The sequence below is a fragment of the Podarcis liolepis genome, assembly GCF_965112155.1.
Source record: "Podarcis liolepis genome assembly, chromosome: 3".
NCBI lineage: Eukaryota > Metazoa > Chordata > Lepidosauria > Squamata > Lacertidae > Podarcis > Podarcis liolepis.
The window spans coordinates 110,842,629-110,868,403 of record NC_139557.1 but is presented as its reverse complement, the minus strand read 5'-3'; the positions used below and the strand labels follow the sequence as shown (position 1 = coordinate 110,868,403).

The following is a 25,775-nucleotide window of genomic DNA, read 5'->3' as shown; positions in this document are numbered from 1 at the left end:
CTACTGATTCTCCTGGCAGAAGACACAAGAGCAGGTGGTTCCATCTATAACATTAATCCATTGAGTTGCAGGGAAACTCCCCCCCCCCTCTCTCTCACACACACACACAAATACAAGTGCTGTCTGAGCACGTGCTGGAACATTCAACATCCCTGTGTAAAGGAAGGTCCACTTGCGTCTTCATCTTTTCTTTCTGTAAATAAAGTTGCATGTTTGCCTTGATCCATACATAATTACAACAGGGCTGTGTGTGTAACGGGAGGGTGCGTGCCTCTTGTGGAAACCCCGAGCCGGTCTGAAGGCGGGGAATATTGGGGGGGGGGGTGCCTCCTCAGTTCCCATCTTCTGCTACCCACCGACCGCTAGGCAAAGCTCCACGAGGTTTCCATTTTCTGGGGGTGGGGGAACCTGCAGCAACAGGACATATCTCTATATACAGGATCCCTGCTGTGGAAAAGGCTCGGGGAGGGGGCGTGTTAGAAAGCACGATCACGTCACCGGCTTTGAAGAGAAGATCAGAATTTGGTGCAAAAAAGAGAAAGGGGAAAAAAAGGAACAAAGGGGCTGTTTTGGATCCAATCTATAAATTGCATTTCGTTCTACCCTGCGTTCCCCTGCTCCCAAGTCCCCCCACCCCACCCCCGAAGATGAAGCGCGGACCTGTCTCTCCCCTTTTGCTCCAGCCTGGCTGTGATGGAGAGATGGAGGCTGCCGTGGAAAGAGGGAGGGAGGGAGGGAAGGAGGGAGCGGCTACTGTCCACGATGCTGCAGAGAGGACGGCTCCTCCCTCCTCTTGCAGACAGACAGCAACCAGGCGGTCACGTGGGCCCCCGCCAGCCCTCCTTTTCGCTTGCCTCTCCTCCCCGGTTCTGCGAGATAGAGAGAAGCCGGAGCCTGACGCTGCTGAAAAGGCAACGGACGGCACTTTTTTTTTTTTTATAAAAAAGACCCCCCTCCCTTTCTACCCCCTGCTTCGTCTCTTTCTCTCTCTCTCTCCCCCCACCCCCGCCGATCCTGCCTTATTCAGGGGAGGGAGAGGAGGGAAGGGAGGAAGGAAGAAGAAGAGAAGGAAAGGGAGAGAGAGAGAGAAAGAGAAAAGGAACCTAAGGGAAATTCTCTTTGGCCAACACATGCCTCGAGAGCCGTCCTTGCGAACGGAAAGGAACAGCCGTGCAGGTAAATAGCTGGCTTGGGGAGGGGACAGGTGGCGGCGGCGGCAGCAGCGGAGGAGATCGGGGAGGCTGCGGGCGTTAAGGACCCGGGTTAGGGACGCTCTGGTCCGTCGAGGAGGCAGGAGAAGGCGCTCCGGCTTGGCGTGCGGCGTTTTCCTCATTTTTTATTTTTTTTTGGGGGGGGGGGAAGGAAGAGGTAGACGATCTCGGCGCGATGGTGGCTGGTTAGGAAGTTGAAAGGCTGCCGGTGGTGATTTATTCGCGATCGGGCGTGGGGTGGGGGGGAGAGAGAAAGGGAGGGAGGGGAGGCAGGTCTTGCTGGCGTTTTGGAGACTCGCGGATGGGGGGGGAGAGGGGAGGGGGGAATCGATCCTCTTCTTGCATGTCTCTTTTCTTACCCCCCCTCCCCCCCAGCCACCTTCCTTCCTCCCAGCACACCTTCGTTGGAAGGAGATGGGGCAATGGGAATAAGGAGCGTTTCGGGGAGCGGGTAGGAAGCTGGTAAGGTGGTTTGACGAAAGGTTGGCATTTCGGGACGTTTTTGATGGAGATCCGTTCGAGAGAGCTGGGGTGGGGGTGTTCTCCCTATCGCCTCCCCTTTGCCTACCTAATGGGTTAGAAGAAACTGCTCTTAGCCTTGTTGGTGCCTTATTTTGGATTTTATCCGTACGTTTATATCTATATATGTATCTGCAGCCTTCCTTGGTAGAGGAAAAAAGGAAAATAATCCCGTGTTTTCCCCGCTTAGTAGCCAAAGAAAGGATTCGATGCTAGGAAATAAGTAGGTAGGGATATACGAAAATGGGGGAGGGGGCGCTAAGTAACCATAAATAAATACAAATAATGGTGGTGTTAAGGATTTCGCTTTTGAACTAAAGCGCTTCTCTCTTTGGCTGCAGCAAAGGTTGTTTTTGTGTCCCCCCAACACCTCCACCCCGAGCTCCCCGTTTATTTTATTTATTTGAGTCTACCATTCGCTCTCCAGGTCTTTCCCGCACCCGGAGAAAATCCTATGGACACTTATAACAGCAGGACGCTGCCAAGACTGTATGTGCCAAAATGACCTGCTATTTATTAAGGATTTATTGTCATATCAGTCTCCCTTGCTTTAAGTCTCCTTCCCTTCTTCTCCCCCCCCTCCTCCGCCCTTGTTTTAATAGCTCAGTTGGGGCACCTGTGACCAAAACGTGATTTTAATTTTTAAAAACCCCGATCAGGTATTTTTTTTTTCTTAGAGGAAAGGGCGTTGCATTTATTGATGAGCGGTGCAACACTGTATCCCCACCTTATTAAATGGAGGGGGGAAAGGACAAAAAGGTTTTAATCTCTCTCTCTTTCTTTATATATTTAAAAGGTCTGAGAGCCCACTTTAAAAGCATGCCTGTTAAATCAGCAGTCCATCTTCCATTATATATATCTGCTTCACTTGTTTTGCAAATGACTAGACAGTCGGTGCTGTTTATCATTGTATCAGCCATAATAAATAAGCAAGTGGCTATTTATTTATTTTTTATTTGCTGCTGTTTTGGCATTATATATATATATATATATATATATATATATATGCATGAGGAGGGGGCAGCACAGAGAGCGTGGGGTGGGAGAGGGAGAGAGGGAGAGAAGAAGGAAAGGGGCTGGCCATCTATTTCATCTAAGAAGGATGTTGAAGAGGGATCTCCTTAGCTCAATGTCTCTCTCCTGCTGACACTTGTAGGGACCACTCTGCTATTCACTCCTGGCTCTTAGGTGTATTTTGTGTGTTCAGACAAGCACATACAGCCTTGTCCAGTCTTCCAGCAACGCAGCTGGTCACTTGTTCCTCCCCACAGGCACAGCTCCTACCCTTCCCGTATGTGTGGTCAGTCCAGCAATAGCCTTTCCCCTTCAGATGGACAGACATGATTCCCCCCCCCATACTAATATTAACCACATAACCTCACAATCACAGACCAGAGGATACTCCTTTCTGAGAACATTTTAACTCTTAAATCATACAGACAATTACCTGTCCATAGCTACAGCTCGCCCATCTCTCGTCCTCTTTTGGATTTGTACCTTCACCACCCCTGCCAATAGCCGTTCTCTAAAGATTATATGAAATGCAGAAACAAAAACTCTCCTCCAAGCCACAGACTGGATGGCTGTGGCTCCAGGAACTTTTGGAAAATATAATATCTCTGGGAGATTTCCAGTCCCTCTCAATGCATGCCGTATATGCCATTGGGCACACAGATGATCAACTTCTCACAGTGGCCTCAGCAACAGCCCCCCCCCCCCACTTTACACACACAGTTGCTCTCTTCATGTGTTCACCTTTCATCTCCAAACCTGTAGACACAGAAATGCAAATCCACGTGCGCGCGCACACACACACACTTTCCTCATTACTTGCAGCAAATGCATTTCAGTCTTAGTAAGGCACAGGGAGACCCCCCCCAAAAAAAAAACCAAATCCCCTTCTGTTTCTTACACTTGCAGTAACCCCTTGTGTTCACCCATCACAACGGCGGCTGCAATAAGTTGCACATTTAATGACGACACGCCGTCGCCGTGTGTACACCATTCCTCTCTCACATGCACTTTATCACCTCTGCAGTTTACCCACCCAACAACACAACACACTTTCCACATACTCCTTGGGGGTGCTCATTCCCCCCCCCACAATGCCAGTTCCTGCTCACTCATGCCTCGCCATCATGACACCTCATGTCGTAGATATGATCACACCCTCAGTTGCCTCCTCTCTTTTATTTTTTATTTTTTTTTGCACAGTCAACTCCTTATCCAAACGCCTCTTATGATGCTCACTGCTGTGGATGGAAGGCTCTCTCTCTCTCTCCCCCATACAGAGCCTCTTTTCACTAATGGGAGTGAGGCAGACAATCAGTTCCTTCCGCAGTTCTTTGTAACACCCGAAATCGATGCATTCTCTCCCCCTTTGCTTACTCTGCCACACAAAACCCCCACAGCCCTTCCATGCGATTCTTTCTCTCTCTCCCCCTGGCACACACCTGCATCTGTACAAATGAACCCCTTCCTGCAGCTTTGCTCTGCAAATCTGTTTTTCCCATCGCAACCGTGAAACATTGGGTCAAGTAAAAAATCCCTCCAGCTCGTACACAGGTTATCCTCCTTCAAATTCATTAGCTCTCATTCAAGAAGCTATTTCCTGTAATTAATGAACTATCCCCCCCCCCCCCGCATTCCAATACAGATACATATTCATTTCCTGGCCCCCTTTTCCTTTAGCATTTTTCACTGAGCACACCCACATTTCCAGGAAGGGTTTACAGGCAGAGCGCACGGTTTGCATGCGGGTTTGGATTCTTGGCGTCTCCGATTCCAAGGATCTCAGGTTAGCTGGGTCCATTGAGAACTCCTGCCGGTCAGAGGATGGGCCCTACCTAACATGTAAAAGACCTGAGCCCCTTTTATTTTGCAAGGACGGCCACAGCTCAGGGGCAGAGCGCATGCTTTGCATGCATAAAACACAACAACAACACCCAGGCTCCATGCTCGGCGTGTGTCGCATCCAGCGCACACCCACACTCCTGGGGAGCGAGCCAGAGCGCACATGTGTGTGTGCGTGTGTTTTGCGCGGGGAAGGTCTCCGCTTGCGGGTCGGAGCCTTGCAGTTAAAGAGCGTCTCGCGAAGCAGAGCCGAGAAAGCGATGCGCGGGACCTTGGAGAGCTCCGGCCAATCAGTGGCACCAGCCAGATGCTTTCTGTTCTGGCGATTCTCTTTCGTTTCCCCCAGACCTGCTGGACGAGGAACCCCGTCCACCCTCTCGCATCACGCATCCTTTTCCCCCGGCCGCAGGCTCGAGAGATCCCCACCCCTTTCCCCGGGATACTTTCGGCCAAAGACAGGCGCGCGCCACCGCTCTCCAAAAACACACACACACCGCGAAGCGCACGGAGACGCACGACGCTTCCTTTCCCCTCCTTCCTTCTCTTTCCCCGGGGGGAAGGCGGGTGCGCCGCCGGCGCCTGGGCTGTGGAGAGCCTGAGAGGGGAGCCGGGCTCCTTTCCCGCACCTGCCTTCAGCCAAGGCGCCGAGATTGCCAAGGCACCGGCGGCCTCCGAGCCTGGCGCGCGCGCTGCCGGGCAAGAGGAAGGCGGAGCGAGGCGGGGCGGAGCTGCTTGCTGCCTCCGCCGCCGCTGCGTGTGGGAGCGCCAGAAGGAGGCTGAGGGAGGACGAAGAAGGCAGCGGACGCTCAATGCGGTGCCATAAATTGTGGCGCCTCCTTCCTAGCCAGCCCTCCGGACAGCGGGGAGAGACACCTGGCTGGCCGGGGCAGCTGGCGGCGCTTGCCGCCTCAGAGCCTCTCTCCAGGTGGGGAAGGGCCTGCTGGCTGCGCCTTCCGTCGAAGTCTCGGCGGGGTTGGCTCTTGCCTCAGGAGGTGAAGAGAGGCTTTTGCTGCTGCTATTCTGGCCGTGCTCGGCTATCGCCGAAAGGGTCCACACAAACGCGCACAAGGCCGTCTGCGCCTGCGTGGAAAAAGACCCTCAGTCTCGGGCCCAAGAAATTTCCCTCAAGTTGAGCAGCGCTGACCAAACCACAACCACCCCCAACACGCGCTGGAAACACAACAACCCACAACCGTTAAAGCGCTTCCTCTTTCCTTATTTATGAGGCACAGTCCATATTATCACAGAGTAGACCCAAGACAATTTGCTGCCTGAGGCATATGGCACGGTGGTCCCCCTCTTTCTGCATAAAGAAGCTGGCTGGACTGGCACTTGGATGTTACTAAGAAGCTGGTTGACTGGGAAGCATCCCTCACAACACTTGAGGGCTGTGGGTTGCAGGTGAGGTCGAGAGAGGTGGTGTGGTACAAACAGCCCTGTCAGCCCCACAAAAGGGGATTCTAAAGGAGTGGTGGTGGTGGATAATAGAAGGGAAAAGGGGAGCTTTATTTATTTCTAAAGGAATAGTGGTGGGGTCAAGCACCTCCCATAAATTGCAGTATCCCCTATCCCCAATGGTAGGGCCGGCCCTGCATCCTAGCATTTTGCTAGCATGAGGTACTCAGGTTTTCATTCTTCAGAGTTCCACCTACCTCTACGCACACTTCGGACCCAGTATCAAAAGTGGACTGTGCAGTGATGCACCTCTTCTCTAGTTCACGTGCATATAATTATTAATTATAATTATTAACGAGCACTGATAGTAAACATGCAGCGTGCAGCCTGTCATTTTGCCATGGTTGCATTGTCAGACACCACATTTTGGGCCTCGTTCAGTGGAGGGTAGGCTAAAGCAGACTGTAGCTGATAGCAAGGAGCCTTTGACAGATGGGCAATGGTAGAGCAATGACTAGGGTCACTGAGTTAGAATTGGGATGTTAGAAGCACGCTCCTGTTTTCATCTGTGAAATGTTGGAAGGTATGGCCATATTTAGTGGGTCCCTGAATGCATTTGGGAACAGCACCCTAAATGCATTCTAATTTAATTGAACAGTTGCATTTCTACCACACAGCTTCACATCCTGATGCACTGCCCACATCCCTTCATAAAGGAATACCTTATTGAGAGGGGCATTTCAGTCCCAACAAAGACACTTCTTTCCCTCTCCTCAAATAGAGCTCACTCTCAGCAATTATAAAATGAAGCCATATCCTTGATTTGTGTAGCTGTTACCAAGTAGTCCCATTTACTCATACAGGGAGATATAAACTGATCCATAGCTCAGTGATAAAGAACATTATTTTCATGGAGAAAGTTCCGGATTCATTCAGTCTCCCATTAGGATGAGGAAAAGGTAATCTGAAACACTGGAAAGTGAGTTCCAGTCAATGGTACAATACTCACTTAACAGTGGTCTGACCTTGTGAAAACCACATTATTATTTTCTTAAACATGTTCTTTGGATGAAGGGCAGCATATAGACTTAATTAATAATAATAATAATAATTACAAATGTGCCAAGACTTACATAGTGCTACTGCTATCTGTTTCCTCTTTCTGTTCCTTTGAAATACTTTCCTTTGAAAGTATTAAAATGCGCAAAGCAAACATTGAAAAGCAAAAATTAAAAACAAACAGAAACATGTCCTGAGAAATTACAGAATGTTGGCTCCCTCCATCTTGAACTTACAAGGCATTAAAATGCGTCAAGCACCTTGGCAACTGATTGAAATTATTTATATTTACTAAAGCACTGCACTGTTCATTCCAACATTTTCTGAAAAACAAAACTGTACCAACAATTGCAAGATACTGCTTCCTACCAATCACTGCACAATATCAAGCTATTCCCCTTCTCCTCAGCTTCCCACCTGATTGGCACAACATTGGAATGCTCCTGGTTACTGTGCAATAGAATGCAAATTAGGGATGGCAGTGGGTGAAATTTGCTCAAGGCACATCAAGAAAGAAAATGACATTTGATAGTCTAGGGAAGGTTGTGCTCTGGTTTTACTTCTACTTTAAGGCTTTTTTTTGAGGGGGTGTGTGTTGCTATTGCATGTGCCTGAGTTCTGCTGGATGACAGCTCGTGCTGTTAAAGTGGGACACAGATTTATGATAGAAAAGCTATCAGTAAATATGTATTATCCATTAAGTTAAATATACAACTGGGAGAGTTCAAGGCAGTGGGGGGGGGGGGGAGATGTATTTCTTAAAATATGCAAACTGCTTTAGCCACACCACACAAAAACACTCGCACGCACACACAAATTAATTCCAATATGAGAAGATATATACAGTGGTACCTTGGGTTAAGTACTTAATTCATTCTGGAGGTCCGTTCTTAACCTGAAACTGTTCTTAACCTGAAGCACCACTTTAGCTAATGGGACCTCCTGCTGCTGCACCGCCGCCGGAGCATGATTTGTGTTCTCATCCTGAAGCAAAGTTCTTAACCCGAGGTACTATTTCTGGGTTAGCGGAGACTGTAACCTGAAGCGTGTGTAACCTGAAGTGTATGTAACCTGAGGTACCACTGTATAGAGGCTTATGTAAACAGGGGTTTGGCCTTATCCTAAAGCAGAGGTAGCCACTGTGTTCCCCTTCAGGTGTTCCTGGACCACAATTCCCACCAGCCTCAGCCATCATGACAAATAGCCAGGGATATTGAGAGCTGGGGTCTAGAAGGTGCCACTGTTGGCTATCCCTGGTCCTAAAAGAGTAATAGCAGAGGATGGATGAACTGTGATCTGTGTGATACAGCAACCTAGCTGTTAGGCATCCAAGCTTCTCCCCCCTTTGCAATAATGTAAAATTTCAACAGCTAAAAGATTCCAACAAATATTATAGACATAACAAACACAATCCTACTTCTAGCAAGGAATGCAACAGCTATGGTAATTCACCGTCTGTTCGGCTCTGTTGTGATCTTGTCCCATTTTCATGAATTTAAGAACACTGGGGGGAAATAAGCAGGTTCACAGCATGCAATAACATCACTGAATGGAGGATAGTAGGCGTAGGTTTATTTCTGTAATGAATTATGTTTGAAGATGCCCAAATGGCAGTAAACATAAGTAACACATTTAAATGCCCCTTTCTGCCATAACAAGCTCTGTACATGAAAGAGGCTTTTCCAATGATTTTTCCAGTCCAAAAAATTGCTGCTGCAAACAGTCTTGGGCATTTAAAACAGTGACTAATGGAGTTAACTTGAATGGAATTCATCACAAGAAACTCCCCCCGCCCCCGCCCAGCATAGGGCATAAAGCATGACGCTTTAGCTTTATTGCAGCAAGGGAGCCTGCACTTGCCTCTGGTTACATTTAAATCTGTGGTTACCCTCACCCTTTTTACAGGCTCGTTTTACTTTTCATTCGTGGTTTTGAAATGTACTTGTCTTTTGTTTTATATCTTCACAGATGGTTTTTTTATTTTGAAAAGAGCACAGCGCAAAACCCCCCAACGATCAAACACCAGGATCTTCATAGTTTGGGCCTTGCTCAAGGAAAACAAAACCCCAAAACAATACAGGAGCTGTGAAGCTTTGCATTTCAAGTAGCTTCTGAGCTTCATGACAGTGTCTGGATTTCAGCTCCATTGGGAATCTCCTCCTGATCTGTTGCATGGCGAGCAGACCATGATCTGATGAGAGGATCAGCCTTGAGAAGACTGGATTGTAATCCGGCAATTGCTTGCAGCGAAAGGTGAGGGAGAATCCTGGGGAAATACAGCTATCGGGTAACATGACTTCTACACGCGCTTGGATACTGATTCCTCCATGTGTGCTGGGATATTGATCGAGTCTCAGTGGGCCTGTGGATCTTTGGAGAAGGTTTTCTGGGTGGCTTGTTGGCCTTCTCCTCTCTGAACATCATCCCATCTCCTTTCCAACTTGGTGACATGGGTGTTTGATGGTAAACATTTCTGCTGACTCATCCATCCTTAGACATCTCCTTCGAAAGCCAAGCAGATGACCGAATAGCATCTACCAGTGCCTTTTATTTCTACAGTCATTTTTTTACAGCCCAGTCAGAGTTGCACATTTGCTTGTGCTTGAAAATATTCTCTTTCATTCATTTTGCTTTTTCTTCTTCTTCTTCTTTTTTGAAGGGAGGAGGGATTTACATATTGGGTGCGCCTCCCCTGAGCCTCTCCTACTGGGAGAGGCAACTCCACTATTCCTCCCCAGAACATTAGGAAAGCAAGAGTTAACTTATCTAGTGTGAGGGGTTCCTGGAAAGATTTTACCCTGTCTGCTTCAACCCCCCCACCACCACTCCCCCCTCCTCTCCCCCCTCTCCCCCACCCCACCCCACGAAGAATGGGGCCTGTGCTCCTCAGGCGTGGAGGTTGCCTCCTACTATGGATGGCCCTTCTCCTGGGATGCTGGGCCGAGCTTGGCAGCAGCCTGGAATTCCCAGGAGCAGAGGGCCAGTGGACTCGTTTCCCTAAATGGAATGCCTGCTGCGAGAGTGAAATGAGCTTCAACATGAAGACCCGCAGTTCCAGTGGCCTGGTCCTTTACTTCGACGACGAGGGCTTCTGTGACTTCTTGGAGTTAATCCTGACGCAAGGCGGGAGGCTCCAGCTCAGTTTCTCCATCTTCTGTGCCGAACCCGCCATCTTGCTCTCCGACATGGCTGTTAACGACAACCTGTGGCACACAGTGGTTGTCCGCCGCAATTTTAAGAACACGACGCTACTAATTGACCAGACTGAGGCTAAGTGGGTGGAAGTGAAGTCCAAGCGACGGGACATGACTGTCTTCAGCGGCCTCTTTCTCGGAGGGTTGCCTCCTGAGCTGCGTTCAGCTACTCTAAAAGTAACACTCTCCTCGGTGAAGGACCGGGAGCCCTTCAAGGGATGGATAACAGATGTAAGGGTCAACTACACACAGTCCTCGCCTGTGGAGAGTCAAGAAGTGCGGCTGGATGACGAACAGAGCCACCTGTGCGCCAGGGATGACGTTTGCCTCAATGGAGGCGTCTGCTCTGTGCTCAATGACCAGGCTGTGTGTGATTGCTCCCAAACTGGCTTCCGCGGGAAGGACTGCAGCGAAGGTAAGAACATGTTTTCACCTTTGCCCTGCCAGCCTCTCCCTCAATGACAGGGAAGGTCAGGAGATGGAGACTGCATGGCTTTTCCTCTGTATGAGTGAATCTCGCAGCTGTGCTTTCCCCTCATCCATCTCATACCTTGGACCTTCGGTTAAATATTCCAGCCCTTCTTCCTCCATCCCTTTGAACAATTATTGTCGCCATATGTTTTGCAACTTTTAAGACAAAATTGAAGATGAGGTGGTGGGAAAGTCGCCATTTTGGGAACAGGAAGGTTGTGGGCAGTGAGCAATGTGGTGAGCAGAACTTGGTCGCATGGAAGGGAATGTGGAGAATTAGGTTTAGAAAAGGAAAGATGGGGAATGGGTAACTTGAAATTATCCTTGATGGGGTTTCTCCCATTAGGAAATGGGCTTTCAAATTCATCCACAACTCCAGTCAGCTGAAGTACTTGATTTTAAACCTGTTTAGTCCCAATGAGATTAAATAACTCCAAAAGCAAGTATTTGGTCTTAACAGATTTGTGGATTTGGTTGCTCCTAGTTTGATTATTGTATGAAAGCGTGGGAGGAGAGGTGATGGGATTTATTCATTGTATGAGGATAATGGAGAAATTGTGTTTGTTCTTCCTCTTTGGAGGTAGGTTTATTAATATCATCAGATTGCTTGAAGCCATATCAATGATTTATTTGTGCAGCTCCTTAATGGACAAGGAGTATGAATTGCAGTGGATTTATAATTTCATACCAGAATAAATATCATTTTGCAATAATGGACTTAGCCAGTTCATATGTCTGTCATATAAAGGCTATATGCAGCTGTAGAATTATTTTGACTGGAATATTTCCAGAGGTCAGTATTCAGAACTAGAACTCAGAAGACGGTGAAAGCAAAAGGGACTTGCTTGTATTCTTCCCCCTTTTTAAAAAAAACAAACAAACAAACCAAAACAAACCTGCAAACATGTTAATAACTGGATCCTCATTGTCAGCGCCCATCCCTTTTGGTAACATGGATTAATTAATTGCGGTTTCATCTGGTCCTTATTTATTTTTAAAAATAAATAATATTTGAATTTCTAATTTTTTGCAGATGTTTTTCTGAAATGGATAGGAAATATTTTTGTTGCATTTGCTGGACATGGAGTGACAGTCAAAGCTGTTATAAATGATAGCATATGAGGAGATAGAATACATGTTTCTGTACACATATAAAAATTAAAGGAAACAATCTTCCTATGGAATGGAGAAATGATTCCAAACTGACAAAGGTGAAGGTGTTCATTGAGTGGCTATATGTCTATAATGACTGAGTAATTTGCCTTTTTCACTTTTAATCGAGTTTCACTGGCTGTAGAAAAGAGACATAATTTGTGGGTGTGCTTTCTATTATGTAAACTTCCTTTCTTTGCTGTCCAGTTCTTAGATTTTCAGTCATTTCACATCCTATTAATTTGTCAGCTTTTTATCTTTCATCTTCTCTGTTATTAGTGCTAAACATTCAAGCCTTTTTTATTACATATATTCACAAATGCTGTTGAAACTGTAATAGATCAAATAATATATATGCTATAAGATCATTGGCTCTTGAGGAAATGCCTTTGTATTGGTGTTATTCGCAAATACTTGGTTTTAATGCAGTATGTGGTCTTAAAGGAGTGCTTAGATGAGTTTAGATGTCCCTGTTTCAGTACACTGACCTAATTCACAATGGTAATTGATTGATAGATTGAGGTTGCAATCCTATGGCAATGACCTGGGAGCAAGTCCCATTAAAAGAATTGGAGATTGTTTTTGAGAAGACATGTAGAAGGCTGCATTTGAAGCCAGTTAATAGCAGAAATTACAAATGTTGAAATTGTCTGAAGCACTATCCATGTTATGAAAACAAGTAAGTTTTTAAGAAACATTGAAGCAGAAGCACATTAAGAACCAAATGAAAGGGAAGAATGTCACAACTCCATATTAGAAAGATGAAACAATTGCACCTCCATTAAAATTAAACACTGATGTTGATGCTAGATGCATGTAAATCTCATAAACTATTTCAAAAAAAAGTACAATTAACACTTTCAAGTGGAGGAAGAATGGGTGTTTTTTATCTAGCCAGCTATTAAGATTTACAGACCTATTCCGTCTACATTTATTCATATCAGTGGGATTTACTCCCAGGTAAGTGTGTGGTGCAGCCTCAGAAGCTCATCACAAGTCTTTAATTACGACAGTGGAAAGGACTCTTTATCCCAGTTAGAACATCACAGTGTATGCTGATTGCAGGGGAAAATACACTGCTTGCGATGTGCAATATTGCAGCTGATTAAAAAGAAATTCAGACAAAAGACAAGATTCCCAGCCAGTCACAGAGAGCTGTTACTCTCTGAGCCCTTGCATCCTATTTGTTAATGAAAACCATATCAAATAAGGTTGATTGCATAACAGCAATGGGTAGCTCTTTGTATTGATTAATCAAAGGTTTGAATTACTCTGTGATTAGGTTACATTCTTGTGACTAATTAGGGGAAGCAAAAATAAAATAGGAAGGGGACATGTGCAACCTGTTCCCCTCATTAGGCTTAAGACTCACAGCAGCTCTTGCCTATAGCGGTTATTTCTTCCTCACTCTTAGTGGCTCTGAGTCTTTGTAGACTTAAAAACTGTCGGTGGGGTTTATTCAGTGGTCGAGAAAAAACACCAACTGAATATTTTGTTCTGTTTGCATAGTGGTGCATTTTGGATTATTGTATGATGGAGTCGTTCATCACCACCATTATTTATAGAAGTGCCTAAAATATACTGGGCACCGTTGTATGTGCATAAAAGTTAATCAGAAGACTTTCTGGTCGTTAAACTTCATGGGGTTTTATTATATGCCTGTGTTTCTTGCATAGTCTTGCTTTATAAAGTGGAATAGCATAAGGGGAAGAGGATTTGTTAATGAGTTTTCTTTTCACGCCTTAGGTGCTGCTCATTACTGTGCAGATAACTGAGCAGTTTTTTAAATTTTTTTTAAAGCAAACATAGCCTGCTATAAATACTGAGTTTACTGTAGCAATATGGGGCGCTGCTACCTTCACGGACCCAACTATTTATATCAGACTCCTTAGCTGTTCTTTAATATATTATTGGTATTCCTATTAGTGATAATATACTTTTAATGGCGCTTCCTGAATGTTCACATGCATTGTCTCGTACAAAAAGCATTGCAAGGTAGGTCAGTATTATTTATGTACTGAGACCAGATCAATTTATTTGTTTTAAAGCATGAGTTATAACAGGGCAGGAGAATGACAGGCTAGTCCTCCTCTTCATGTTTACTCAGAAGGAGTAATTAATCCCTGAGATTAATGGAGCTTATTCGCAAATCAGCATACATAGAATTGCAGTCTGAATGTACACAAGGAACAGAACAGAAAAGCTGGCTAACATTAAAAAAAGGTGTCACACAATATAGAATTTTAGATTATCGTCCCTATAAAAGGAAACCTGCATTCAATTTGCAAAATCAGTTTTTTTCTTGCCACCTCTGCAAATGTACTCACTTTATATGTAATGTACTTGCATTAGTTGTTTGACAGAAAACATGATTTGGCAAAGTCATCCTGATCTCTTGTTCCATGAAACAAGGTCAGATTAAACAAAAAGAACAGGAATAGAATGGGAAATGTATTAGACAATGGGTTTAGGAAGCATACATGCCTTACATTTAAATCATGTGACTTCCCCCAAAGAATCCTGGGAGCTGTAGTTTACCTCTCAGAGAAGTACAGTGGTACCTCGGGTTAAGAACTTAATTTGAGCGGAGGTCCATTCTTAACCTGAAACTGTTCTTAACCTGAAGCATCACTTTAGCTAATGGGGCCTCTCGCTGCTGCTGCGCTGCTGCTGCGCGATTTCTGTTCTCATTCTGAAGCAAAATTCTTAAACTGAGGTACTATTTCTGGGTTAGCGGAGTCTGTAACCTGAAGCGTATGTAACCTGAAGCATCTGTAACCCGAGGTACCACTGTACAAATCCCAGCATCCCTAACAGAGTATAGTTTCTAGGATTATTTGTAGGAAGTCAGTTGTTTTAACTGTATGGTGTGCACACAGTCCTAGGTCTATTTGTGCACTACAAATGCAATGCCTCTAAACATAATGAGATTTTAGTTTATCTGCCTTGGACTGTACTAGGAATGGGTTAGAACAAAAGTTCTCTGTGTGTATGTGTGTGTGGATACACACACACACACACACACACACACACATATATGGGACGTGGGTGGCGCTGTGGGTTAAACCACAGAGCCTAGGACTTGCTGATCAGAAGGTTGGCAGTTCAAATCCCCACGACGTGGTGAGCTCCTGTTGCTCGGTCCTTGCTCCTGCCAACCTAGCAGTTCGAAAGCACGTCAAAGTGCAAGTAGATAAATAGGTACCACTCTGGTGGGAAGGTAAACAGCGTTTCCGTGCGCTGCTCTGGTTCGCCAGAAGCGGCTTAGTCATGCTGGCCACATGACCTGGAAGCAGTACGCCGGCTCCCTCAGCCAATAAAGCGAGATGAGCACCGCAACCCCAGAGTAGGTCACGACTGGACCTAATGGTCAGGGGTCCCTTTACCATATATATATCTCCATGATTTACAGCCCCTCAGATCACAGGAATAACATTCTGATCACATGTCATGAGCTGGGGGGTGGGAATGTAATCAAGAGGGAAATAAAAACTTCTGAAGAATCGGCATATCATGCTGCCTAACCACATTTCTTACTTTAGTTTTAATTAATAGTTTAGCAGCTTTTTCTATTGACTGTGCTCAGGGATAACAAAGGGAACACATCCTCTTCTAGGAGATCTGAACATTTAATAATAATAATAATAATAATAATAATAATAATAATAGATTTTAAATTTATATCCCATTCATCTTGCTGGGTTTCCCCAGCCACTCTGGATGGCTTACAACATATATAAAAACACAGCATCAAAAATTAAAAACAAAAACAAAATATCCTATACAAGCAACAAACAAACCAATAAATCAATAGAAACCAATAATAACAATAACAATAATAAACAGTTTACAGTTATACCCAAATTAAAATAACCGCCAACCCCAACTAAACATTTAACAACATCAACCCGACAAAAACTAAACAAAGGAACCAAAATTAGAATCATTTAAAACATTTTAGCCAGTTGCGCCAACCCTAGAGTTGTTCTGGCAATGTCCCTCGGTCCTCTCAGGAGCCTCTTTTAGGAAGGACACAAAGTGGCTTCAAATCAGTGTGAAGGTAAGTACAACTATGCATCCATGAATACAAGGGAATAATACAAAAGTGAAATTAAAACAACAGCAACAATGTAATTTTCTTTTTAAAAATGTACTGTGTATTTTGGGTCTATGGACCGCAATAAAGTTGTGTGTGTGCGTGTAAATAATAATAATAATAATAAAAAATACAGTGCCATGCATTCCATTCTAGCATAGTAGGATGGTGGATTTTTACTGTGGCTATGTTATGTTATTGCTAACATAAAAAATAAGTGAGTGCCAATTCAAAACAAATTTATTTGATTATTTTTTAATATCATGAAGAAAAATCATTTTGAGCCACTATTTTCATTTAACATACCAAGTATTTCTGAGAGAGGACGGCTGTCCAAAAATATACTTCACTGGCAATCTATAGAGTCACCCCATCCTTCATAATTTATGTCCGTTATTAATAATATATTTATGATTTCCAGTAATAAAAGGGTTGACTTAAACCTCTAGCCTCAAAGGGGATCGTGGACTGTTCTATATTGCTGATGGAAGGGCAGAAGATAGATGCTTGCCTAAGGATTGCTAGTACATTTACGATTGGTCTTGGTGGATAGCTCAGTGAAAAAGGATCAGTAGGAAAGGAGTCTAAAACAAACCTTCCCAGTATGCTGTTGCATCTTTGAAATAATATATACAGCAGAGATGGTATATATACAGATAAAGATGGAAAAGGTGTAAAAGCAACCCAAACTTAACAATCAGCAGTGTGGGGCACTCACTTTGCTTGTGAGGAAAGGTGCTGAGGTGTTGTGTTTTTTGTTACATTATAAAAGGAAATCATAGAATCATAGAGTTGGAAGAGACCACAAGGGCCATCGAGTCCAACCCCCTGCCAAGCAGGAAACACCATCAGAGCACTCCTGACATATGATTGTCAAGCCTCTGCTTAAAGACCTCCAAAAAAGGAGACTCCACCACACTCCTTGGCAGCAAATTCCACTGTCAAACAGCTCTTACTGTCAGGAAGTTCTTCCTAATGTTTAGGTGGAATCTTCTTTCTTGTAGTTTGGATCCATTGCTCCGTGTCCGCTTCTCTGGAGCAGCAGAAAACAACCTTTCTCCCTCCTCTATGTGACATCCTTTTATATATTTGAACATGGCTATCATATCACCCCTTAACCTCCTCTTCTCCAGGCTAAACATGCCCAGCTCCCTTAGCCGTTCCTCATAAGGCATCATTTCCTGGTTGGTGACATGATAAATTTGTAAAATAAAGTAGAGAAAGTAGTTTTGCTCTTTCTCTCACAGTACCAGAACTTGGGTTCCTCCAGCAAAGCTGATTGGCAGGAGATTCAGGACAGGAAAAAGGAAGTCTATGTTCACACAGTGCATATAATTCATTTAGAGAATTCACTAGTTTATATGGCTTTAAAAGGGGGATTAGACAGATTCATGGAGAGCAAGTCTATCAGTGGCTAGTCATTCAGTCCTGGATGTAGCAGAAATTATGACAAAATTATTCTTAAATGGATTCAGATGAATATTGCTTCAGAAAAAGTGCAAGGATAGTAAAATCAGAACAGATTGTCAGATAATTTTTAAGAATCCAGTGTGAAATGTAGCAATATCTTCCAAGGTTATTTATTAAAAGCTGTAAGTGAAAATAGTCAAATAACTGTGTAATTGATAATGCTGTAAAGTATGGCAATATTGAAATAATCTGTGAAATGCAGAAGGCTTACAACTCCATGGAGATTTTTTTTAGCTCTTCTCTCTTTTTTTTACTGAACCCATATTCATAGAGATTGGGTAAAATTGTCTTTATGAACATCGCCCCCCCCCCGCTCTTGTGGAAACAGAAAACAATTGCTAATCATTCCTAGTATTACCCTTATGTAAAATTCACCTTGTAAAAATCCAGTTGCTCTTACTATTGTGACACCATTTGTTTTAAAGGTGGGTATAAAGACAAAAGAATAATGGGGGGAAAGTCCTAATATGTTTCAACCATTTACACTTTCCATCATGATATAGAACAATACTTTTTATAATATTGTTTTGCAGGGAGTGTAGCTTTTTAAATAATGCCAGGAACACCCTGAACCAGTGAGTTGAATCTGAGCTTAGGGAGCCTGTTTGATTAAACGACTTGGAGGCTATCCATGCACCAGACTAGTTATTAAGCTCTGAATTCACCTGAGTGAGTCAAATCAAACCTTGTTACTGTACAACTGCTTCCTGTGAAGAAGTAGCCCTTGTGGCCTTGGTCCCAGGTATTATGGTTATAAAAATGCATTTTTAAAAAACACCCACCCTTTATCTTTTGGCATAGTGATATCTATCAACAGCAGTTTTTACATATAGTTACACTTTGCTGTATGGAGTTTTACATTTCTTTAAAAGCCCAATAATGCTACACTTGCCATCTTATGCCTCTGCAATACAGATAGGCCCATAACCTTTATAGGTCGTTTTATACCTGGGATATTTCTCACAGCATAAAATAGACTAAACCTTATGAAGCCACCATACACAAAGCCAGACCGTTGTTCGCTGTTGTCTTCTCAGACTGGCAGTGGCTCCCCAAGGTCTTCAGCAGAGGTCTTCTTGCTTTCTGTGGCTGTTTGACAGGAGACACCAGGGGCTGAATCCAGGACTCCCCCCCCCCTTTCCCCCCACTGAAATCACATTCCTTCTAATACTGATCTGGTGGCGAGTGCCAAAAGAAATGGAGACAAAACATGGCAATTGAGAAACAAGAGTTAGTGTTAGTGTGTTTTGCCAAAGTATGGGAAAAAACCCTCCCAACCTTTTTTTAAAAGTAAGGGGGCATAACCCCCATCGTTCTACCTGGACACTGAGGTCCAGCGCTGAGGGCCTTCTGGCAGTTCCCTCGCTGTGAGAAGCCAAGTTACAGGGAACCAGGCAGAGGGTCTTCTCGGTAGTGGCACCCGCCCTGTGGAATGCCCTCCCACCAGATGTCAAAGAGAAAAACAATTATCAGACTTTTAGAAGACATCTGAAGGCAATAATAATAATAATAATAATAATAATTTTATTAGAAAGTCCAACAATCAGCCCTTAAGGACTGGGCATGCTCAGTTGCCATGGGATGTTGTGCTTCAGTTGGAAAGGAAAAAGCAAAATGAAACTAGGGTGGTGATGAAATGCTAAATTGCTAAATTGTAGGAAACTCAGGTGGTTGAGTTGTGGGCAAAACTGAGCTACACACACTGATAAATGCTAAATGATGTTGATGCCAGTCATAGACAATGGCTTACTTCAGGCTAAGTGAGCTCTTCAAACATCGTGGACTGCGGGATACAAAAATACTGAGAACAGCACAATTTCAGAATCAGTATTGTTGGAGCCACTGTCTCTGGACTTTTGGACTTCAAGCCATGTATGGGGAAAGGTTAGCGAAGATGAAAAAGCTCCCAGGAATGGAAAGGAGCTATTTTAGCATCTCCTGGACCCATAACTTTTTATGAACATTACCGGGAAGAACGGCGTCTATGTAATATAAGCCTTAATAATTTAGGAGATTTTGTGGAGGACTAGGTAAAAATATCTTCAGTATTCGTTCCAAAACCATGTGGACATAAGTGGGGGTGTTGCAGAACCAGACATTATCTGCTGTTCCGTAGAGTGCTGATTCAATGAAGACGGAACCTTAGAAAAATCACCAAATTAAACTTTAGGCTGAAATAGGGATTTTCAGAACACTTTGTTTCTAAGTTTCTCAGTTTTGGTGGACCCATCAGCACCACACACGTGAACAGGCAAAGCCATCACTTCAGCACTAAACAGACTTCCCACCCAGCCAGGTGTCATTGATGAGTCCTGCCTTTCAGTGCTGTCATTGCTGCATATCTCATTTATATACTAGTACTGTTGGCCATATTCATGGCGCTGAAGAAGGGCTTTTTAAAATCAAAGACACTCCACTTTTGCTATGGCTAGGGTGGATGTCATAGATAGATAAATGTTATTAGGGACATGGGATGCGGGTGGCACTGTGGTCTAAACCACTGAGCCTCTTGGGCTTGCTGATTGAAAGGTCGGCGGTTCGAATCCCCATGACGGAGTGAGCTCCCATTGCTTTGTCCCAGTTCCTGCCAAGCTAGCAGTTCAAGAGCATACTGGTGCAAGCAGATAAATAGGTACCACTGGGGTGGGAAGGTAAATGGCGTTTCCGTGCGCTCTGGCACACGGCACGGTCTTCCGTGTGCCAGTAGCGGTTTAGTCATGCTGGCCACATGACCTGGAAAGCTGTCTGTGGACAAACACCAGCTCCCTTGGCCCGAAAGCGAGAATAGTGCCGCAACCGCATAGTTGCCTTTTACTGGACTTAACTGTCCAGAGGTCCTTTACCTTTTACCATTTATTAGGAACATGTAGGCCCAATTTTGTCAACTCACTTTCAGCTCACGGCTGTTGTGTAAACTCCCCCATCCCACTTAAAGGTTTTATGTTAGGAAGTAGAAAATCACTGGATAGCATAGTGCCAGGGATGTAATTACAGCAAAGGGAGCAAGCTGCCTGGCAGAATCTAGAATTTATGTTGGGTTTTCAAATAATCTCCCCCCCTTTTTTTTTTACTTTAAATGGCAGCCTCTGAAATGTATCTTAATATTAAGCCCTGAGGCAGGGAACCAGCATGTATTATGAATATATCTGTGAATGTGATATTTTAAAGTTATAATTTCCCGTCTGAATTCAAGACCTAAGGGATTGAAAGAGCTGGACATTTAAGTATGGACCCTCAAGTTTTCAGAGGAGCAGGACTGAAACTTGAAAACGTTTAGGATCATTTTAAGCCAGTTCTGTTTAATGCACGGATGTTCTCTTAGATGCATAGTTTTGATACTGTTGGGGAATATGCACTGCAATGTGGATAAACTCAGTACAGTGGTACCTCGGGTTAAGTACTTAATTCGTTCCGGAGGTCTGTTCTTAACCTGAAACTGTTCTTAACCTGAAGCACCACTTTAGCTAATGGGGCCTCTTGCTGCTGCTGTGCTGCCAGAGAACGATTTCTGTTCTCATCCTGAAGCAAAGTTCTTAACCTGAAGCACTATTTCTGGGTTAGCGGCATCGGTAACCTGAAGTGTATGTAACCTGAGGTACCACTGTACTGGCAACTGGAGGAAGAAACACATTTGATTTTTATTAGCCCTTGCTTGCAGCCTTAGGCAGGCAGAATTTTTCATTTTGTAGAATAAGTCTAATGTTCCCAGGGCTAAAATGAAGGCTTGTAGAAAATTTAAGATTTGCTGGATGTCAAATTCTTGTTGAAGAGATTGCAATTTGATAGTGATACATTTCCCACATTATGCCCAGGCCCACCCCTAGGATAAAGAGTGCCGAGAATAAAAAAGGAGAAGTAGATTTTGGGATCACCACCAGTAGCCTAGTTTATTTTGTAATATTTATAGACCTTTTCTCAAAATTTCATTTACAAAGCAGTGCATTTGGAATAATAATAATTATAGTTAAGGCACACTGATTTTAAAATATTTACAGTGAGAATTATGTCCACATCGATACAGGCATCTCAGTAAACTTGCATCTTGCATCAAAATAACATTGTGGCCAGAATAAAAGAAATACAAGCCATGGGCGTACGCTACTGTCCTCAGCTTCTAGCAGCCCCAGCCAACATGGCCAATGGTCAGGAAGTTCTAGGTGGTCTTTGGTAACATGGTGCCTCGAGCGAGGGCAACATTTGGTTTTTCCCCTATTTCTTATTTTCACAACAGTTAATTTAGGTACAGTTTACTCACATACTGACCTGTATAAATATATGAATATATGTATTATTATCATTAGGGACGCGGGTGGCGCTGTGGGTAAAAGCCTCAGCGCCTAGGGCTTGCCGATCGAAAGGTCGGCGGTTCGAATCCCCGCGGCGGGGTGCGCTCCCGCTGCTCGGTCCCAGCGCCTGCCAACCTAGCAGTTCAAAAGCACCCCCGGGTGCAAGTAGATAAATAGGTACCGCTTACCAGCGGGAAGGTAAACGGCGTTCCGTGTGCTGCGCTGGCTCGCCAGATGCAGCTTTGTCACGCTGGCCACGTGACCCGGAAGTGTCTCCGGACAGCGCTGGCCCCCGGCCTATAGATGTGAGATGGGCGCACAAACCCCAGAGTCTGTCAAGACTGGCCCGTTCGGGCAGGGGTACCTTTACCTTTACCTTTTTATTATTATCATTAATTCTAAATCTGGTGCTGTCTAGCAATATCTGGAGGGCACTGTGTTGACTACCCTTTTTCTCCGGTGGAAAAAAATAGGCAAACTATTTGTAGATCACACTGGATTGGCTCCAAATTAAGCCAAGTTATTAAGTATGGTAATAATGAAATATAATGATTTAAAAAGGCAAATTATTGAATAATTTGGAAATACTGAAATACACATTTCCCAGTGTATTTACCATAAAAGGAGAAAACCATGACAATCTAAGTCTGTTTCTTCACTTTGTACTAAACTGGGGAACCTGTGGCCCTCCTGATGTTGTTCAGCTCCCATCTGCCTTAGCCAACACCACCAATGGCCAGGGGTTGAAGTCCAGCAACATCTGGAGGGTTACAGCTTCCTGAAAGGGCCTACAAAATGTACAACATATTGGTGACTAAATAGTGAAACTAATGAAGATGAGTGGGTTAGAAATGGAACAGAAAAAGGAAATGGTTTAAACGAGAGAAGCTCCAGTATTAATCCGGGAAGATTGTTCTTTCAGGGCTCTACCATCGCCATCGATCCCCGGCATTGAATGTGTTGGCCTAGTGTGGGGCTCCGAGGAGAGCTTGGCTGTCTGGCTGGTGTACCGGCCACCTAGCGCACCAGCAGCCACCCTGTCAGGCCTGCTGGAGGCGGTGGCCGGCTGGGCCTTGGAGTTCCCTAACCTATTGGTATTGGGAGACTTCAACTTCCACGCTGATGCCACTCCCTCCTCACAGGCTCTGGACCTGGTGTCTTCCATGGCGACACTAGGGCTCTCCCAGTTTGTTTCGGGCCCCACACATCAAGCAGGCCACACGCTGGATTTGATCTTTGGCGCCGGTATAGATGTGATCATGTCTCCTTCGATGAAGGTGCCATGGTCTGATCACTACGCTCTGAAAGCCAGGATTGACTTTCCACCCCCACCCTGCTTAGGTGGCGAGCCGATTTGGGCTCGCCCGCAGAGGCTGATGGACCCGGATAGATTCCGTCAAGCCTTGCGGGACCTTACTCCCCCTGGCGACTCATTGACTGAGCTTGTTGAGGGCTGGAATACCCAGCTCCTGGCAGCCATCGATGAGATCGCACCTAAGCGCCCTCTGCGACCCCGCAGAAACCGGGCTCCCTGGTTTACCGAGGAGCTTCGGAAAATGAAGCGGGACCTCAGACGGCTAGAGCGAGTATGGCGGGGTGCCCGTGACGGAGCCTCAAGAACATCTTATAGGGTTTTTATGAAAACCTATTAGATGGCAGTGAAGGCTGCTAAGAAGTCTTACTTCTCGGCCTCCATTGCATCCGCTAGCTCTCGCCCGGCACAATTATTTAGTATAATTCGGTCTTTAACGTCCCTTGAAGGACAGCCAAATTTAAATAACAATCTGACACACAGCTGTGAGGCATTTGCGAGCTTTTTTGCGGAGAAGGTCCTGATGCTCCGCCATGACCTCCCTGCCAACTTGGATACAATAAAGGAACTGGAGGCCCCTCGACTGTCCTCGGGTCCAGTATTGGACCACTTTGACCGGATATCTCCAGCCAATGTGGACAGATTCCTCCAAGCTGGAAAGCCCACCACCTGTCCTCTTGACCCGTGCCCGTCATGGCTGATTAGAGCGTGTCCAGACGAGGTGCGGGGCCCCCTGGGGGATATCATCAACTTGTCCCTTGGCACTGGGATATTCCCAGGGGAACTGAAGGAGGCGGTGGTGCGTCCGCTCTTAAAGAAAACATCATTAGATCCCTCAGATCTATCCAATTACCGCCCGGTCTCGAATCTTCCATTCCTGGGTAAGGTGATTGAGAGAGCAGTTGCTGAACAGCTTGGTAGGTTTCTGGATGAAACATCTGCTCTAGACCCATTCCAGTCCGGCTTCCGCGCTGGTCATGGGACCGAGACGGCTCTGGTCGCCCTAACAGATGATCTCCGCAGGCAGCTGGATCGAGGCGGGTCAGGGCTGCTGATTCTTCTAGATCTGTCAGCAGCCTTTGACATGGTCGATCACGAACTCCTGGACCACCGCCTTGCCGACGTGGGGATCCAGGGCACAGTCCTTCAATGGCTGCACTCGTTTCTCTCTGGTCGGGGACAGAGGGTGGCGCTTGGGGGGGAATTGTCATCACGCCACTCCTTGGTGTGTGGAGTGCCTCAGGGTGCAATTCTCTCCCCGATGCTTTTTAACATCTTTATGCGCCCCCTCGCCCAGCTTGTCCGGAGTTTTGGGCTGGGTTGCCATCAATATGCTGATGACACCCAACTCTATCTGTTGATGGATGGCCATCCTGACTCGGCCCCAGACACGCTGACCAGATGTCTGGAAGCGGTGGCTGGATGGTTACGTGGGAGCCGGTTGAAGTTAAATCCTTCGAAGACAGAGGTCCTCTGGCTGGGGCGGGACGATATGGGATCGAGGGGGCAACTCCCATCTCTTGCGGGGGTGCAATTAGTGCCAGCACCGTCCGTTAAGAGTTTGGGTGTAATCTTCGATACCTCCCTCTCTATGGAGTCGCAGATTACAGCTATAACAAAGGCGGCATTTTTTCATCTCCGCCAAGCTAAGCAGTTGGCCCCTTATCTCTCTCGTCCTGACCTAGCCACTGTGATCCATGCGACGGTCACCTCCAGACTGGATTATTGTAACTCGCTCTACGTGGGGCTGCCCTTGAGACTGACCCAGAAACTCCAGCGGGTGCAGAATGCCGCGGCGAGACTCCTTATGGGGTCTTCGCTGCGAGAGCACATTCATCCGGTATTATACCAGCTGCACTGGCTCCCGGTGGAGTACAGGATCAGGTTTAAGGTGCTGGTTTTAACCTTTAAAGCCCTATACGGCCTAGGACCCTCGTACCTACGGGACCGCCTCTCCTGGTATGCCCCACAGAGAAACCTACGGTCTGCAAATAATAACATCCTCAAGGTCCCAGGCCTCAGAGAGGTTAGGCTGGCCTCAACTAGAGCCAGGGCCTTCTCGGCTGCGGCTCCAAACTGGTGGAATGCTCTGTCACAAGAGACTAGGGCCCTGCGGGACCTGACATCTTTCCGCAGGGCCTGCAAGACAGAGTTGTTCCGCCAGGCTTTTGGTCAGGGCGCAGCCTGACTCCCTCCTCTGGCAACCTGCACAGAATTTTGTTTAATCGGTTGCCATCAATTTGATTTTAACTAATTTTTATAATGAAATATTTTTAGAATGTGTTATTATTTGATTGTTTATTTGATTGTTGTTAGCCGCCCTGAGCCCGGCTTTGGCTGGGGAGGGCGGGATATAAATAAAAATTATTATTATTATTATTATTATTATTATTATTATTATTGAGCTGAGATTTGCAGTGAAATAATCTAATAATTCCTTCCTGGCAAAATAAATCTGCATGCATACAAATTTCAGTACTCGTTTTTGATGTGTTTCCCAGATCTAGCTGTCGAGGAAAAAATGCATATTTCTATATGCATATGAATGCAATTTCTGGTCTATGCGTACACACACCCAATTTGTGCGCCATTGTGAATGTGATCTTCTCAACTGAGCTCAGCTTCCTGATGCAGATGCTCTGTACCCAGTAGTCAGAAACATCCAGTTGCTTGCTGGCCTTGCACGTACGCACCAATACATACCCCATTGCCTTGGCATGTGCTTCAGCATTTTGAGGTTGCACTCCAGATTCCCAA

At 45.3% G+C, this 25,775-nt stretch overlaps 1 protein-coding gene across 48 annotated transcripts in view; it reads left to right on the top strand.

The window, feature by feature from the left end:
• Positions 1–806: 806 nt before the first annotated feature.
• NRXN1 (neurexin 1) overlaps positions 807–25,775 on the top strand; it is a 1,011,196-nt gene continuing 986,227 nt past the window's right edge. For 26 of the 48 annotated variants that reach the window (XM_083494081.1, XM_083494078.1, XM_083494072.1 and 23 more), the window contains exons 1-2: positions 807–1,176; positions 9,006–10,646. In XM_083494081.1, coding sequence (XP_083350207.1) covers positions 9,908–10,646 — 739 coding nt within the window. In that variant the 5' untranslated portion in view covers positions 807–1,176; positions 9,006–9,907. The remainder of the gene's footprint in view (positions 1,177–9,005; positions 10,647–25,775) is intronic. The other 22 variants (XM_083494064.1, XM_083494047.1, XM_083494043.1 and 19 more) reach the window with 3 other exon arrangements.